Here is a 17,701-nt window from a genome sequence, read left to right on the forward strand (position 1 = left end):
TAAAAAAGTACTTTTAAGTTTCACAGAAAGAAAAAAAATAAATACATGTTTCAATATTTCGAGATTAAGATGAGAATTCAACACGGAAAACAAATAGTTAAATATTTACTTCGATGACAGAAAGGAATTAGGCAAAAACTTAAGACTGACACGCAACATGATTAGGAATATATGTATTTATAAAAACAGTGCAATTTCAACTTTTATTTCAAAAATTTAAAAAGACACTTATTTCAAGGACTCAATAATTCTTATTCATAAACTTTAGTACAGTTCATGGAATTTTCTAATACAGCAGTTGCCAACCTTTTTTCTTAGTTGAGCAGATCTACAATTTTGTAAAAAAAAAATTTTTTTTTGAGGCTTGCTAACTATATAATATGCAAATATGTTAGTGATGTGGCTAGGGTCGATACAGCAGACCCAAAAACTGGCATCTCTGCTTCTGATGAGCGTCAGTATTTTAATACTCGAGGCGATTCTACAAACCATAATTCTTAATCTCCATTTGCAATTCCGAAATTTCTATAATGAACTTCTTAGATTATTTGTTTATTATTTTCTTAGAGGTTAAGACAGGGTATCTGCTACATTTTAGATTTTCAAATTCATGACTTAACAAACTTACTATTTTCTTCGGCAAAAAAGCAACAATAAATTTAAAAAAAAGCATCATAATAACATTCATTGAAATGATAGGTAAAACCAAAACTGTTATCCTCTGTATCTTCATATTTGTAGATTTTAAATTTAAAAAACAGAGTAAAGAAAGAGTTGAAGCCATAAAATAGCTGGAAAAAAAATACAAAAGCAAATTTTTTTTTCTTTTTTGCTGCAGAATTGTATTCTAAAGATGCTTTTCCGGGAAAGGAAAGAAATACTCCCGATTTTTCTGTTCTCATTTCGGAATTTTTAAAAAAAAATTCGCCAATGACTGTCTTGCTTCAGCTAGAATTTGAAATTGATAAAATAAAAATAACAATAAATATTTAGAAATCACAAAAGTTTAAAAGATAATTCGCTCTAGAAATGATGTTTTTTATTTCATTTTTTGAAAGAACACCATCATTTTTAAAGAACATGATAAAAACATTTTATATTTTAATAATATATGACTGTGAGTGGGGGTTTTGTTAGAAATTCACATACTTGGAACACCATGAAATTGGGGGGGGGGGGGTGGAGATAAATTCCATTTTAAAAATTAGATTCTTCGGCGACCTAAATCCATGACATTCCATGATTTTTTTAATAGTTTAAATCATGACAAATTTTGTTTAATGCCTAAATTCATGACTTTCCTCGATTTATCATGACTGCGCAGATACCCTGTAAACATTATACAAATGGCCAGTTGCAAAATTTCAAATATTAAACACCATTAGTGAATATTTGACAGTCTTTTACGGTAACATATATTCCAAACAAATCCATTTCTGTAATAAATTAATCAGTTTTGTAGACTTACAATATACACAATTGGAAGGGAGCATTTAAAGTTTCAAATAAATACCATATTTACAATATAATTAATTACATAACTTTTCAGTAAAAGAATTTTGATTATGTTAAAAAAAAATAGTAAACAATTGTGATTAGTAGTGGGAGGTAGTATGCATATTTTACAAGTAATGCCCAAAAAAGACAAAAGAAGATGAATATATTATTTCAAATAAATAAAAGAACATGTGCTAGTATTTCATTTTCTTCATACAAATAATATGTTGAGTTACCTATGAAGCTCATGGTTATTTTTCAGTATATGGCACACAACGCGTCCTTCATCTTCATCAAAAATAAATAAATAAAAATGACACTCTTTCACATGGAAGTTGTGAGACTCTAAAAAATTAAAAATGAAGTTTTTGTCAGTAAAGGATATTTCAAAGTGAAAGAACAGTTATGAGTTGATGTACAGTCCGCAAAAAAAAAAAAAAAAAGATATCACCCTGAATAACTTTCGTTCTAATGATCAGATTTTCACGAACTAAGTGTCAATCTTAATGGTTCCCGGGGTTGACCTCAAATATGCTAATTAATTAGTGCTAACTATTAATTAAGTTAAAACCTTGAACCGAAATTAAGTACTTTTAAGGGCCCTTATTTCCAAAATAAAAATTAAGCAATTTTTAAAGACTTTTAACCCCTTAACTGCCGAGTAAAATTAACGTGATTCACTCCCCAGTGCCACCGTTTTTCGCTCAAGTGCACTTTCTTACACGGTGTTTTGGTGGGGAAAATGATGCACGCTTTGCAATTTAAAAACAGTTTAATTTTACAAGACAAGAAATAGGAAAGAAAGAAAATACAAAATTTAAATTAAATAATAAAAATACAATATAAAAGATGTTAAAACTTAGCTGTTATATGATAAATTCTGAAACATGGTTGGACACATAAACCAACATCACATTCATCGCACTGATAGCGGGATTCACGACGAATTTTTTTCTTGAACAAACAGCACATTTTCGCGATGCATTTTTCTTTGAAGACGTTGATGGAAAGAATAAAAAGCACCAAATACATACGGGAAACAAAAACGAAAAAAGAATAAACCCGACCTTACTCAAATAAATACACACAAGCGATTAATACGATATCACTTTTCCATAACATCCTTTTCCCATTCCCCCTCCTCCGAAATTAGTAATACATTCGCAAAGCAAACACTTTCAAGGCCATTTTACTGCATTCTGAAGTAGGGGGTGTAGTTCTATTTATAGCAGCGCAGTGCAAAGCATCGTACTTCGGGAAAGCGTATATATACGCATGCGGCAGTTAACGCTTCGTCCGGCCGAGACGTATATATACGCCAGCGGCAGTTAAGGACTATACGAACACTGCATTAACAAAGTTGAAACAAGTGCAATTTTAATACTTAATTCTACATTGGTATATAATTAATATTAATACTATTATGCATAAATTAACTGTTAAATAAATAAAAAAATACACTTAAGTGATATCGAATATTGCAAACAAAAACTCTTGAGAGCTAAGGAAGATTATTTTAAAAGATTATAAAAGCAGTTAATTTTTATTACTCAACCATATAACTACATAATAATTTCAGAATAATATTCAGTATCAAATCTTACCTCTTCTAAAGAGTGGTTATTTAGACTTTCAGTGGGTGACATATTTGTTGCGAGGGAGTCGCTAGAGAGCAGGCTGTCGCTTCTTTCGGCTCGCTTGTGACGGGGCGGATCCGCTTCTGGAGAGTCTCCTGCCGTACTCATGTCCGTATAAAAACCACTCTCTGTCAGTAAAGAAGAAAGATTGCATTCATATTACAGCAGAAGAACAAAAATTTTGAAACAAGAATTATATCAATCATAATGCCTATCTTGAGATCTGAAACAGCTTTTAAATAACTACATAGCTGCAGACATACGTAGGGAAAAAATTCTGGTAGATTTTACGAAATATGAATTTCACGCTAATTATTGCTTAATATACTAACTATTTTACACATAGGGAATTTTAGGGATTTCTATAGTCATCAAAAAACTGCAATATTTTCCAGTCATGATTGGCATTAATAGGCTTGAAATGTTGTGTATTATGTTTAATCATAATTTTGAATAGTAATAGGCACTTCATTCATAAAAAATATTTAAGATTTGATTTTTTAATTCATTTAAAAAGGGAGTTCTCAAAAAAAAAGTTTGAAACTGATTTCTATACCCTAGTCTCACTTCATTATATGTTAGTAATATTTATTTAAATATTCAAACAAGCAAAAACTCTATTTCAATAGGGATTTTTTTTTTTTTTTTTGAAAAACTGACTCAATTTTAGGGAATTTTTCAAAATTTACAAAAACTCGGAGAATTTTCTATTAAACCAGTAGACCAGGAGAAACTAGCAAAATCCAGTAGAGTTGGCAGCTATGTAACTACAAATACCCATTGAAATTTAATCGCTGCCACTTAGACAGGACTTATAGACAGGTTTTTTATATCATGTTTTTAAACGTATGTATTTAATACAGGTTATTATGTACAATATTTGCTTTTCAATAAAGTTTACTCACCAACCAATGTCTTAACACTATTTTAACAAAATTCCAGAGTTTTTTATTTTTTCCTTTTGTTATGAAGAGTTTTGAGAGTAGAATAACAGTTCAGGACAAATTTGATTTTATTTTCATTCAAGATAAACAGATTTAGGATAAATTTGGTTAAAGAGGTCAATTTGGCCGATTTAACTGCTTTATTTAAACTTAATTTATTGCACTTAATTTTTATCACCTTTCATTAGGCTAAATATACTACTTAAAATTGTTACGTCGAATATTTTTATAAAACATTTTATAGTACAAAAAATACAATTATGAAAACAAAAATTTAAAATTTTTAACGAAGATCTTTCATACATAGGCAACTTATAGGTGCTATCAGAAATTATTTTGTTTCATAATGTAATATAAATAAAATGGTCTAAAACAAATTTTCAATGTTGTTAGCATAGTCTTATTAGCCAGAAAATTACATGGAATGTTTTTTTTAATTAAAAACATCTAGATTTTGTGAATTGTCATGAGCATAAAATTAAAAAATAAATATGTATAGGTATTTATTAACTAGAATTATTTATTTATTCATTATTTAAAGGTAATATTTATCATCCCTTCTCAATATCATTCTCTACTGCTATTATATGATTATTATTATTCTAAGTTAAAAGCTTAAAACTAAAAGTGTAATTATTTTAACGTAATTCTGTAATATTACATTATGCACACAATATTTTATGAAAAACATATCAGGATTAAAATTAAGTTTAAAAATAAAAAAAGGGTATATTTAAAACAAAAGTTAATATATTATTTTATAAAACAAATTAATTAAAACATTAGGAGTATTTCATAAAGACTTTCTAACTATTAATAAATATTATTCAACAACAACTGAAAAAGAATAACTCAGGAGTGGAGAAAATTCTCAGAGCCTAATAATTCCTCAGAACATAGATTTCTTTTTTGAAATTTCCCTTAAAATTATCGTGCCTTATTTTCTAAACTTTATAAATTAAAGTTTTAAAGAAATAATTACATAGAATGCAGTTCAATAATTTCCCTTGAAATTATTGTGAATTTTTTATAAAGTTCAGAAATTAAAGTTTTGTTAAAAAAATTAAATAATACAATGACAAAACAATAATATACGATACACAATATAATACAAGCGATAATACAATAATACAAAATAATACAATTTTTTACACAATTCTTGAATAAATTGGCATGTGTGTTAAAAGCAATATCAATCAAAATATTGGCTTAATGAGTACAAACCATAAATGAGCAAGTTGACATTTAAAGTTATTTGTATTCTGTTTAATATTAAAGAAAAAAAAATTTTTTTTCTTTCTTAATATGGCATAAAAGTTACTAAAAAAAATTATGTTCAGTCAAACAATGAAAATGTATACTTTAACATTTAAATGATGTCACCTTTCCAATGGTTTATTTAACTTAATACTGAATTTTTAATTTAAGATTTATCAATAGGCAGGAAATGAAGTAGTCTAATTTCTATAAGATAAAAACACCCAAAAGCTATTTCTCCTTATGCATGCTATTAATGATCTGATGAAAATGATATTTTTGACCATGTCTCAGAACTCTCTTAAAAGGGTTTTACAAATTGGCATTTCATGAAATAATCTGTTATCATTACGCAGACATTTAATTTCTGGATTTCAAAATTATGAGAAAATTTAAAGAAATTTACTGGCTAGATAGTTTTACTTTCAAATGAAATTTTTTCTTCTTCTATGTACAGTTACTTTTTTTGAGTTTGATTTTCTTGCAATAAATGAAAAGAATTGGAGATCAAAGATAAATCGGAAGTCATTATGGAAAAAACTTGCAGAAGAAGGCATTGGCCCACATAGGGCTGTCTGGCCAACTATGATGATGCAGTTATTTTAAAACAAAATTTTTTTCTGACATATCTCTTAAATAGTTTACCATGGAAACTTTGTTTCTGTTTTTAATAAAAGTTAATAATTCTGCGACTATTTTGGCTTTCAGTTAATAATTGAGTGTGAAATGAAGTTTGCCCAATAAAATAACATTGTTTTAAAAACCATCTGTTTTAATAACCATGGATAAAAGCATTGACAAAACCACATGGATTCAGTGGGGAATCATGACTAACCGAGAAAAGCAAGACTCCAAGTGGATTTGATACGTTGTTGATCGAAATTCACCTAAATTATTGTCAATCTTTAATTGAAGAAGGATGTTTTTTTTTACCTAAAAAAACCTATTATGCAGAAATTTTTTTTTTCAGGATTTGCCGAAATCACAGCGATTCCCGATGTATGACTTACTACTGCACATATATGTATGTATCAATATTATGGGTGATATTTTTGCTGTTTGAAAAACAAATTAGCAGGATTGTAATAAAGGCTGAAATCTGTGGCAAACACAAGAATAACCAATTCCCCAGAAAGAGGTCAATGGCAAGGCCAGATTTATGAAAATCTCCAGATGTAATTATTTAAATGTGCAACTCAAATTTCAAGTGTTGTAATAATATTGTTTGAAAAATAGATTGTAAAAAAAATAAATTAATTCAACAAAAAAAAAAAAAAAAAAAAAAAAAAAAAAAACATAAGAAATTTTGTAGAAATATCTGCCAAAAAAATTATCTAAACTCTGTGTAGGCTTGCAATGAAATTGGCACAAATTGAGTGCACCAAGACCTTACTCAAACTGGTTAGAAGTTATAAATTTTGCACACTGTGCGTTAGAAATACTGTAGTTCAGTCATGTTTTTTGTGGGGAAAATTTTGCAAAGGAACTTTTTTTTACAATAAAATTTTTTACATTGTTATTTATTTATTTTTTTTAATTCTCTAAATTAGATCAAAAATTCCCCCAGGAGTGTCTGGATATTTCCTAAAACTTTGTTCACACGATTGGATATATTCTGAAAAAACAGATTTTAATTTTATTTGTATTACTTGCAACACTACGAAACATGCAAATAAAAATTCAACATCTAATTATTGTATTAGTAATGCATGCAAAAGAGTAAATCATATCATACTTTAACATTATTTAATGCTATAACATTATAAATATACTTTATAAGAATAACACTAATTTTTTTGCAATTAAATGTAAAGAGAGCACTTGAGGTAATATATTTTAGCAATTAAGAAAGTATCATTGAAAATAGAATGGACTAAAAAAGACTAAATTGGCTGCATACATGTGTTCACATAAAATAATATTTTAGAACTAATGATTTAATGATAAATAAAACAGGGTTCCCACTCAATTTCAGAAAAAAAAAATTTAACTTTTCCAGGTATACCAGTTAAATTGTAATGATAATTGAGACCCTATTTTCACCAGAAAATTTTGATTCTTTTATTTGTAATGTGAAATGTTAGATTTTCTGTGCAAGAAAACATTATAACATGAGAATGGATGGTTTGATTAAAATGTGAAATTTTCGCAACAAAGAATTGTAACAGATGTTAGAAATATTCAACTTGAATCTCAATAACCGAATACTGTTACTGACTATTTTAAGAATATATAACTAAATACTGTTACTGATTATTTTCCAGGTATGATATAGGAGAATATTCCAGGTTTTTGTAAAATAATTGTAACTTTCCCTGATTTTTGGAATTAAAATCAAATTCCTTGACAATTCCAGGTTTTCCCTGTTCTCCCTGACCCGTGAGAGCATTGGCAGACATATAATTTCTGGATTTCAAAATTATATGAAAATTTTAACAAATTTATTGGCTAGATAGTTTTTCTTTCAGAAGAAATTTTTTTCTTCTTCTATGAGCACTTATTTTAAACTATAAGTTTTTCAGACACATTTCTTTTAAATTAAATGAAAAAATATTAAATAAAATTTTTATACACAATACTATCATTAATAACATATAAAAGGAACGCTTTGTATCGAATACAGTATACTCTCGATCCGTAATCATACTAAAAACTGTAATAATTAGGGTCAATCTGTAATAGTTAGCATCTCTGGTATATTCTAATTATATCATGAGTTTGGACGGAACCACTAAAAGCGTTCATTAAAATCCAGATTAGAAGTGTATTAAATTATGAATGTGTAAAGTACGGAAGAGAAATCACCTGTTGAACATTGAGACTGTTGGGTGAGAGATCTTTGCAGGGGTCGAGGGCTGTCACCGGGTTCGAATCCGAGGTTGAGTGTTCCAAAGAAAGGGAAGGGAGACGACTGGCTGCTGCTGGACGAGGAGGAAGAGCAGACTGAGATCATCGAATTCCTGTCTTTCCTAGACTCAAAAGTGCCTGATCCCCGATATCGAGGGGCTGTCAAAAGAAGGAACTAGTTGTACATAACATCCAGAGGTTTATTGAAATTACACACTAGACATCAACTATAGGGAATTTTATACAGTGACCACTTTTTAAAAATTGAACATACATAACTGCCAACATGGATAGGAAAAAAACCCAGAAGATTTTAAGCAATATAAATTTCACGCTAATTGTTGTACTAAATAATTGTATGTACTAAATATTTTACACATAGGGGATTTTTATAGTTAGCAAAAAAGTAAAACTGCATTATTTTCCAGTTCTGATTGACATTACACATACTTTAAATGTTGTATATTATGCTTACTCATAATTTCGAACATTAATAGGCGTTAAATTCATCAAAGATAGTTAAAAGATTTTCTTTTAATTAACTTAAAAAGAGAGTCCAGAATAAAAATAACCTGAACAAAAAAAAAAAGTTTTGAAATTTCTTGAATAAAGTCATTAATGAAGCATTTCAAAAAATTTATGTCTTTATAAATTTAAATCATTGATAATTTCACAATATGAAATTCTTAACAAATTATATGCAGCATAATTTAAATGAATAGTTATGTATAAGTTTACTATTATGTCTAATCACATTGTTTACCATAGTTACTCTAATCACATTGTTACCAGAAAAAATATTTACAAATGAAAGAGATACGAAGTATAAATTCTAGTTCTAATATATTTAAATAAAATAAACAGGAATTTTTATGCACAAATGTGATCAATGATTTCTCGTCACTTCCGGACCTTGGATTTCCGAAAATTTCCAGATCGAAGATAGTGAAAAAACCGATATCTGTATATTATTACATTTGAAAGCACTCTAATTGGTATCCTGTGTGCAAGCGAATCATCTTTTCATAATTCTGTTTTCTGGCCTTTAAAATTTTTAAAAAATTTCTTATAATTATTTTTATTATACAGTAAAACTTGTGTAAGTTGACCACTTCTGGTGCATTGTTTTAGTGGTCAACTTATAGAGGGGGTGGGTCATTGTTTACTTTTTCGCTGCTATAAATTAATTTTTTTTTTTTACTTGACTTAAAAAATTTATTCAGAAAATATGCAAATGAATATCTTAAGAAATGCGTTTAAACCTGAATGAACTTCAATTTGATACATATAATTCTAATATTTAACTAATTTTTTTAAAAAAAATTATTTCGTTAGTTATGCATGTGAAGCGTTTAATAAATATAATTTCTTAAAATATCAGAGCACGAGAACATGTAATTTGAAAACTTTAACAAAATAAAATTTGAATACTTTAAAATTTATTTACTACCCTTAAAGATCTAAGACCATAAATAAAGGATCAAAGCATACTTCAGAGCGTTCATTTATTCAAATGCTCACTATTGCGACTGGAAGAGCAACTTTTCACCTAACATACCTGTTTTCAATGAACGGATGAAAGAAATGGTCAAAAGCTGACCCCTTACAGTTTCCCTTGTTGGCAACTCACAAAAGGGTTTAGATTAGCTTTTTACACTATTTCACCAAACAAGTGAAATTTTAACACACATTGCCAAAATGACAGAAAATTTTCTGAATTTTTTTTTTCTGGTCAATTTATGAGGGTTTTAGAATAGAATTCCATAATACTCCTAGACAAAATTGACTTATTTCAGTGGTCAACATACAAGATAGACAGGTGGTCAAGTTACAAAGGTTTTGCTTCTTTATATTATATAGGAAAAATTCCGTTCTTGATAATTGAGGTCAACTTATGCAGGTGCCCTACTTACAAGGGTGGTCAACTTGGCAGGTTTCACTGTATGTAGTTTTCTATTTATGTATATTTATACTACTCTTTTAAAAAAAAATATTTTTTCTTTTCTTTATCATGTACATACACATATATGTGTCACCTATAATAAATGTTATAATAGTCTTCTTAACAACTGAAATAAAATTTTACATTAAAAAATTTCTCACATTTTTACTCAATATTTATGAGATTTATATCAGATGAGCCAACCAAAAATAATGTGAATATTTGAGACACATTTTTCGTTCAGCAGTGTTAATCTCAAAGTAATTGGGAAAAATTCCCTACTGGCCATATTTTTATAGCATGGCCAAACCTTATTAACAAAATGTCAAATATACAAAGGAGTTGATCAGTTGTTTGCCAAGTTAAGAGTGTAACAAAACATTAGAAAGGCCTCAAGAAATATATTACCTCTTGTGAGTTGTTGTATACTAATAGAACGATCGCTTATTTGATCTTCACTAGGTCTTATATCAAGACATGGCTTATTCCCTATTCCCATAGACTGATTCTCTGCCTGGCGATTCACTGTAAAAGGCAATCTTCATGTTAGTGCATATAACAATCATACCAGTTGGCATGTCTTTTTTTCCAAAGTGGAAAAAGACACCGCAGAATAAATCAGTTTTTTCCAATTTAAGTGGAAAAAATTATTTTTAATACAGACAAGTATTATATTAAATATCAATTATATCAAGTACTAAAATTTAAATCAGATTTTAACTGTGATCTATTTTAAATAGTAGTAATATTTTAAAGTCATTTATTAAGTCAATTTTAAATACATTAAAATAAAAAAAATGGAGAATTTTTTTTTAAGAAATGCCTTTAATGGCTAAATTAAAAAAAAAAACTTAAAATATCGTAATCAAATCATATGTTATTGTATTATGTTACAAATCACACAGTGTTTTTAAGAACAAAGATTAATAAAAAAAATGCTTTTAAGTACAAATACTGAAAATGCGAATATAATTCTTACTAAATAGGCTAAAGGTATTTGTGATTTTCCACTTTTAAAGCAAATTGTATTTTTACAAGCCTAATCATAAAATAAGTAAATTATAATTTATAAAATAAACTTATGTTAAATTATTGAATTTTCATTATCAAATCAATGACTAGATTCATAAAACTATTAAGATACACCTTTTAATATTTAAGCTGAAAAATCATATCAAAACTGTTTGATAACAACTGTTTTACTTTAAAATCATGACAAATTTTGTTCAATCCATGACTTTGAATGTGCGCAGATACCCTGTATATGCTTTCTTCAGAATTTCAAGCATATCAGAAGATTCACCTAGAATAACGAACAATTTAATGTTCGCTCTAAAGTCAACATTTCAAAGTGTGCTTTGTCAGAAATGACTTGCAGCAAATGCTGACGGTACCAGAAATTAATTCCAGATGGCTGTAGTGCTGCCAACCACTAAAAAAATATTTCCCCTCCAACGAACACCTGCGTGAATGTTGGCAAAAATAAATGTCACACTTCATATTGATTCCCTGTAGCTTTTTTTTTTTTAAATTAATTATTTATATATTTCAAAACAAACATGAATATTTCTCCTTTTCAAACACTAAACAGTTACATGAGATAAAACTTTAATTTTGCAAATTGAAAACATTAATAACCTGAACCTTTTTCATTGTGAAATCTTGATTAGAATCCACCTGAGTTTTGTATTTTGTGTTGTGTTTGATTACTTTACAGAATTGGCAAAAAAATATTCCTTTTTAATTTACATTTAATTTTATTTATTTTAACATATACCACTCAAAGCTGTGATAAAATATATTAATAATGCATATAAGTAAATAAAACATAAGCAATAAAGTAAATAAAATATATTAACATTTCAAACTCAAACAGTTAAAATTATTATCTAATTTTTAAACTTGCCACTGTAAAAATAAAAAGATTCTATAATTACTCTTGGCAGAACAAACACACTACATGTTTAATAAGGTATTTGTAATTTAACAAATATAAAACTAAATGGATGTAATTGAATTATGTTTATTAAACAGAAAATTATTTTAAATACAGCTAATGAAAAGTTATAAGTTTCACATACTTTACTCCACATTTGGTCTTTATTATTATTTTTTCTATTTTGAATATTAAATAATACACTCTCTTATCATTTAAACAGGGGTGATTGCGAGCACAACTCAAAAATACTTAAAATTCCTTGAGTAAAATCACTAATGAAGCATTTCAAAAAATTTATGTCTTAATAAATTTAAATCATTGATATTTTCAAAACATGAAATTCGAAATAAATTACATAAGTGAATAATTATGTATAAGTTCACTTTTATCTCTAATAACTTTCATTATTGTACCAGAAAAAATATTTACAAATGAAAGAGATGCAAAGCAAGTATAAATTCTAGTTCTAATATTTTTAAATAAAATATACAAAAATTATATATAAATGTGATCAATGATTTCTTGGAACATCTGGATCTTGGATTTCCGGATCACGGTTAGCGAAAAATCCAGAAATCTGGATTTTTTCCTGAGCACAATCATCTCTGTTTAAACCTTAAATAAGAATGAAACACCAATCAATAAATAACCTTTATTCATGCAGGCCTGCCTGAGAAGTATTTTTCTAATATCAGTCACCCAAGCAGCTTTGATTTCAGGAGTGGGTGCTTGAAGCTTAAACGTCACACTCTCTTTTCTCTTTCGGAACCAGATCTCAAATTTTGTTGGGCTGTCTCCCAACTGCTCAGTCAGTCCCAAATCTGTTGTCTAAAAAGAAATAACAAATTAGTGGCATTTTTGACACGACAAAAACATACATTCTTTTCCCCCTTGTGTTTAACACTAAACATAACAGCACTTAATATACAGTAGGGAACCGATTATCCGGAACGATCGGGACCATCGCTATTCCGGATAACTGATTTTTCCGGTTTTCTGAATCGCTACAAAAAGCCGTTTTTTTTATTGTTAAACCAAACTAAAAAAAAAGATATTTGAAAATAATCTTAAAAAGAAGAAAAAACGATGAAGTAATACACTAATGATTATTTCCAAAATGATGGTAAGGAAAACATCTTTCAAAAAAGAAAGAAAAATCTTAAGAGGAAAAAAAATTTCTTTTTTTTAAAAAATGGGAAAATTTATCGAATTTCGTTCCGGTTTTTTGGTTTTCCGATTTCCGGATAACGGGTCCTTTACTGTATATCCATTTCTACCATGGTCGGTCAAATGACAAAACTTCATGTTTCTTGATTGAATGTATGAAATATGGCTGCTAAGAAGGAAATAAACTTAAAAAAAACTTTACTATAATTTGAAAAAATTGTGTATTGCCAATTTTTATACATTACAAACACAAAAAATAAGAATTTTTAATTCATTGCTCAACGCAATTATTTACATTATAAAGGGTGTTTCCATTATACATTTTCCGCAAACATAATTCTTCTAATTATTCTTATTTCTATAATTCCTATTATTATTATTCTTATGATTAATATTATATCTTCTAAGAACTTGTGCAGTCTAGATTGTTTCGACATTTTTGTGGGTAAAAATTAACAGTTAGTTAAAAATGAAGTAAAGCTGATCTAAATAAAATATAAGCTATTTACCAAAATAAATAATTTTTGTCACTTTTTCTGACACAAAAATGCCAATCTAAAATTTTAGATACTTAATTGAAATTAGCATTCACAGTTATTCTGATTGAAATAACTACGCAACAGTCTTTGCAGAAATGTGCAACTCATAGAATGCAATACGTTAAACGAGCATTACACAGCATTTCTGATCCAATAACTTTATAAAGCAATACATTGTTCTAATGGTCAAATGACCGGTTGTGGAAGAAATAGGTACAGGACAAGCATTGTCCGAAACAAACAAAATACAAAAAAATAATAATAATAGAATATTGACTGTTTATAATTGTTAGAAAAAGTCGTGCAGTCAAATGAGCAAAAACGATAAGATGATAAGCGAATTTTCGATGCAATAGTTCTTAAACGGTCATTTGACCGGTTATGGTACGTTCAGTGTTAATGTGGTTAAGCAGACATTAATTTAGCATTTTTGCATTTAAAGATTAATTTTGCCATTATGCACATATTATATAATTATTTTAGCATAGTATCTAATATGAATTAGAAGAAATTGCAGAAAAAGTTGTAGTTGATTTGCAACATACATTAAAAATACTGATAATACATTAAAAATATGTTTTAATAAATTGTATGTATTTAGGTACTCAGATCCATTCAGCATTTTTTACAATACACCTAGAAATATTCATCTAAAGTTTGTAACTAAAGCTATACTAATTAAAAACCTACTGCTGTTGTACCTGATTTTCAATTAACTTATTTTTGAAAATTTACATTATTGTAAATCAGAACTATATACAAAATGGCATTTTTAGTAATCAAGATAATTGCGATCAAGCATGCATTATCAAGTGCATACTTTTAATTATATATTTTATCATTTATCTTAAGTCGTCATTTATCAATTACCTTTTATAGCTTTTTTCCCAAAAAGTCTTTCTTAATTTAATATTTAACATGGTGAAATAAAATAAAAACACAAAATCACCAAAGTTTTTTTATATTTTTGACTAAGGAGGTTTTATAGCTATGACTGTAAAAACCATGGTAAAAATGGTCATGCGTCAAAAACTTACCAACACTGGCTATGATTAACTATATAAGAAAACAATTAAATATGTTTGATTAGGTTTAAAAAAATTACAATTTCTAAAATACCATAGAGTTGGTTTAAAGAAATTAAAATTTCTAAAATACCATAGAGTTTTCTAATTAACTCTTTTAAAAAAAAAACACTTATTTTCCATTTATTTTAGTTTCATACAAAAATTTTTAAAATACATATATCATATTATTAAAGAGTCTATTTGAGTATTCATTTTTTAAAGTATTTGATTACAAAATTAGTATGCTATTTGCAATTGAGTATTCATAATGCGATTCGTAGAAATGCATACACGTGATTTGCTAACAAAAAAGTAACTTTAAAAAAATGAATAAATAAAATTTTACAAAATTTTATTATTATGTTTTAACAGTTCTTTATAACTTAGTTAATTTGTTCATATAGAGATCAGAAGAAGAAATCTAAGGAGTACAAAGTTTTAAGAACTTATCAAAAATTTAAAAAAAATGTGTAAAAGATAACTAAACAGTTTTTTCATTTGTTTTTTTTTTATTATTAAAAAGCAGTTATTATAAAGAACTTGCAAAAATGTATATTTTGCATATTTTTTCTAGCTCTTTTAATATAAATTTTGACTTTGTCAAACCTCATGAAGAAAAATAAATACAGTTATCACTTTTACACATAAATACATTTTCCAGCTTCAAATAATTTAATAAATTTTGTTAAAGTACAGATCTTAAAGATTAACATAAAAAGCTATCAATCTTATAGTTTTAAATTTGAATACATAAGAAAATCTAAGGCATTTTATACAAAAAAAAAAAAAAAAAAAAAAAAAAAAATCACAGTAAATTATTAATTAAGTTTGCTTGTACATAATAAGTAAAATTAAAATTATTTGCTGTTATTATTTTCTCCTAACTCTGGCAATTCAAATTTTTTTCTTTTAAAGTTCATCATTTAGTTTCCCTACATTTAAGTCATATCATTTAGTTTCCCTGCATGGACAACAAATTTATCAGCAGACTTAGTAAGTTCATCTATGCAACAGAATAATCTAAGGACTAATTTGGAAACCTAAGTAGTTCCAAGTACTCCTCGGAGACTTTTTTCATTTCCAAGGAGTTTCTAAAGAGTATAAGGAGTCTGTACGCACCCAGGTATACCAGAGATTGCTTAGAAAAAGACCTTTTGGTCTTAACTAAAAACTGGAAAAGAATTGCAAGGAAAATGTTAACCTCGAAAAAACTTCTTGAGAAGGCCAAGGCCCACCCTGGGCTGTCGAGTCATTGATGGTGATACCATTTAAAATATTTAAAGATTACAGCCATTTTAATTAACCAAGAAATTCATCAATGAAACACTAAAAGGCAACTATTAGAAAGAAATATTATTCTTGATTTTCATGATTTTTATAGCCCGCTAAAATAAAAAGTAAAGATTATAGAACATACATAACCAGGCAAATTAGTCAGGCTATGTATGTTATATTATGTTGCATTCACAACTGCAGAAGAGGACTTGGACATCTCTATTGCATTTACATATTCAAGTCACATACACTATCAGTACATCCCTTAAATCACTGCTTTAGTACTGCAAGCATTTAAAATACCCTAAGAATTGAAGAGAGGACACAGAAAGCAAGTTTTTAAGTAGGACTGGGCGATGCTAAGATTTTGGCATCGCGATATTTTGATTCACCACGATGGTTTGGTACATTAATGCTTAATATCTAGTACTGTGTAAATTCGCAATTAGTAAGTTGCTTTTTTTTTAAAAATAAATGATGCCTTATTTTTAATAATTATTTCTCAATACTTAGAGAAGTGGATGTCAGAAAAATAGCAGAACATTAAACGGCTGGATTGATTGCAAAAAAAACCCAACAGGATTTGCACACACACACAAGAGAATTCTCACGGATTCAGGTCAGCAAAACCATGCGTCACGATGTAAAAAAAATCAGGGAAAGTTAACAATCATCTCCAGTTATCACTGGGCACAGGAAAAAGCTATTCGCGCAAGCTTGCAGACATCCCTGTGCTATCAGGAACATTGAGCGTGTAGACAACGATGTAAATGATACATCGGGAAATATTGTACACGTCTCAGTAAATTCCAATTTCCGATACTTCGCAAAACTGCCAATTAAAACATCGAATCGGCGATGATTGCACATAATCAATATTTTCCAATGCATCAATTTACAGCCCAGTCCTTGTTTTATGGGACATGTAATTCCCCAACACAAAAAAATAGATTTCATTTCAGTATCTGAATACTTTTGAGTATCATATTACATTGTTGCCTTTCCATATATGCAGGCGAGTTCTAATTAAAAGACTCAATTGATCAAATTTAAGTCTTTTGTTTTGTCTACAAATAAAAATAATAGATGGATAAAGAGAGTTTATGTTTTAAATAAATGATTTCAGTGATAATTTCTGACGTCCGAATATAAATTATTGACTGCAATTCAATGGTCCTGATATATGCACACAAATTAGTGGAAGAATCTAAAATCTCATTACAACAACATATTTCTATCCCAAGGGCCTACATATTTTGGGAATACAATAATTTTGATGTTATATACGTACAGTTAGAAAATGCATTTATAATATAGTAATTACACAAGCGGAATTACATAGGAGTGTTACATCTAATATAGAGATGCGCAACCTTTTGAAGTGAAGGGCCACATGCGCAGCAGATCGGCCAATGAAGGGTCACATGCTTAAGTATTTAGACAGACATGTTGACAGCAATTGTTGGTAGTAATTGTTCAATAAACATCATTGTTCTAGGCACTCATTTCTTTTTATCAGTTAACCTTGTAATATGTTTGCATAAAATTAAATACTTTTAAATGTTTCAAATTAGAAACTGCAAAACTGAT

The 17,701-nt window shown here is 28.0% G+C and overlaps 1 protein-coding gene across 3 annotated transcripts in view; it reads right to left on the reverse strand.

The window, feature by feature from the left end:
• Positions 1–17,701, reverse strand: part of LOC107444770 (puratrophin-1) — a 286,553-nt gene continuing 268,852 nt past the window's right edge. For all 3 annotated transcript variants that reach the window (XM_071182931.2, XM_071182930.2, XM_087167220.1), the window contains 5 exons: positions 12,714–12,891; positions 10,533–10,649; positions 8,141–8,341; positions 3,102–3,262; positions 1–1,842 (listed from right to left, as the gene is read on the reverse strand). In XM_071182931.2, the coding sequence (XP_071039032.2) occupies positions 1,822–1,842; positions 3,102–3,262; positions 8,141–8,341; positions 10,533–10,649; positions 12,714–12,891 (678 nt within the window). In that variant the 3' untranslated portion in view covers positions 1–1,821. The remainder of the gene's footprint in view (positions 1,843–3,101; positions 3,263–8,140; positions 8,342–10,532; positions 10,650–12,713; positions 12,892–17,701) is intronic.

Source organism: Parasteatoda tepidariorum, chromosome 7 (assembly GCF_982258835.1).
Source record: "Parasteatoda tepidariorum strain Cologne lab strain chromosome 7, Ptep-v5.0, whole genome shotgun sequence".
Lineage (NCBI taxonomy): Eukaryota > Metazoa > Arthropoda > Arachnida > Araneae > Theridiidae > Parasteatoda > Parasteatoda tepidariorum.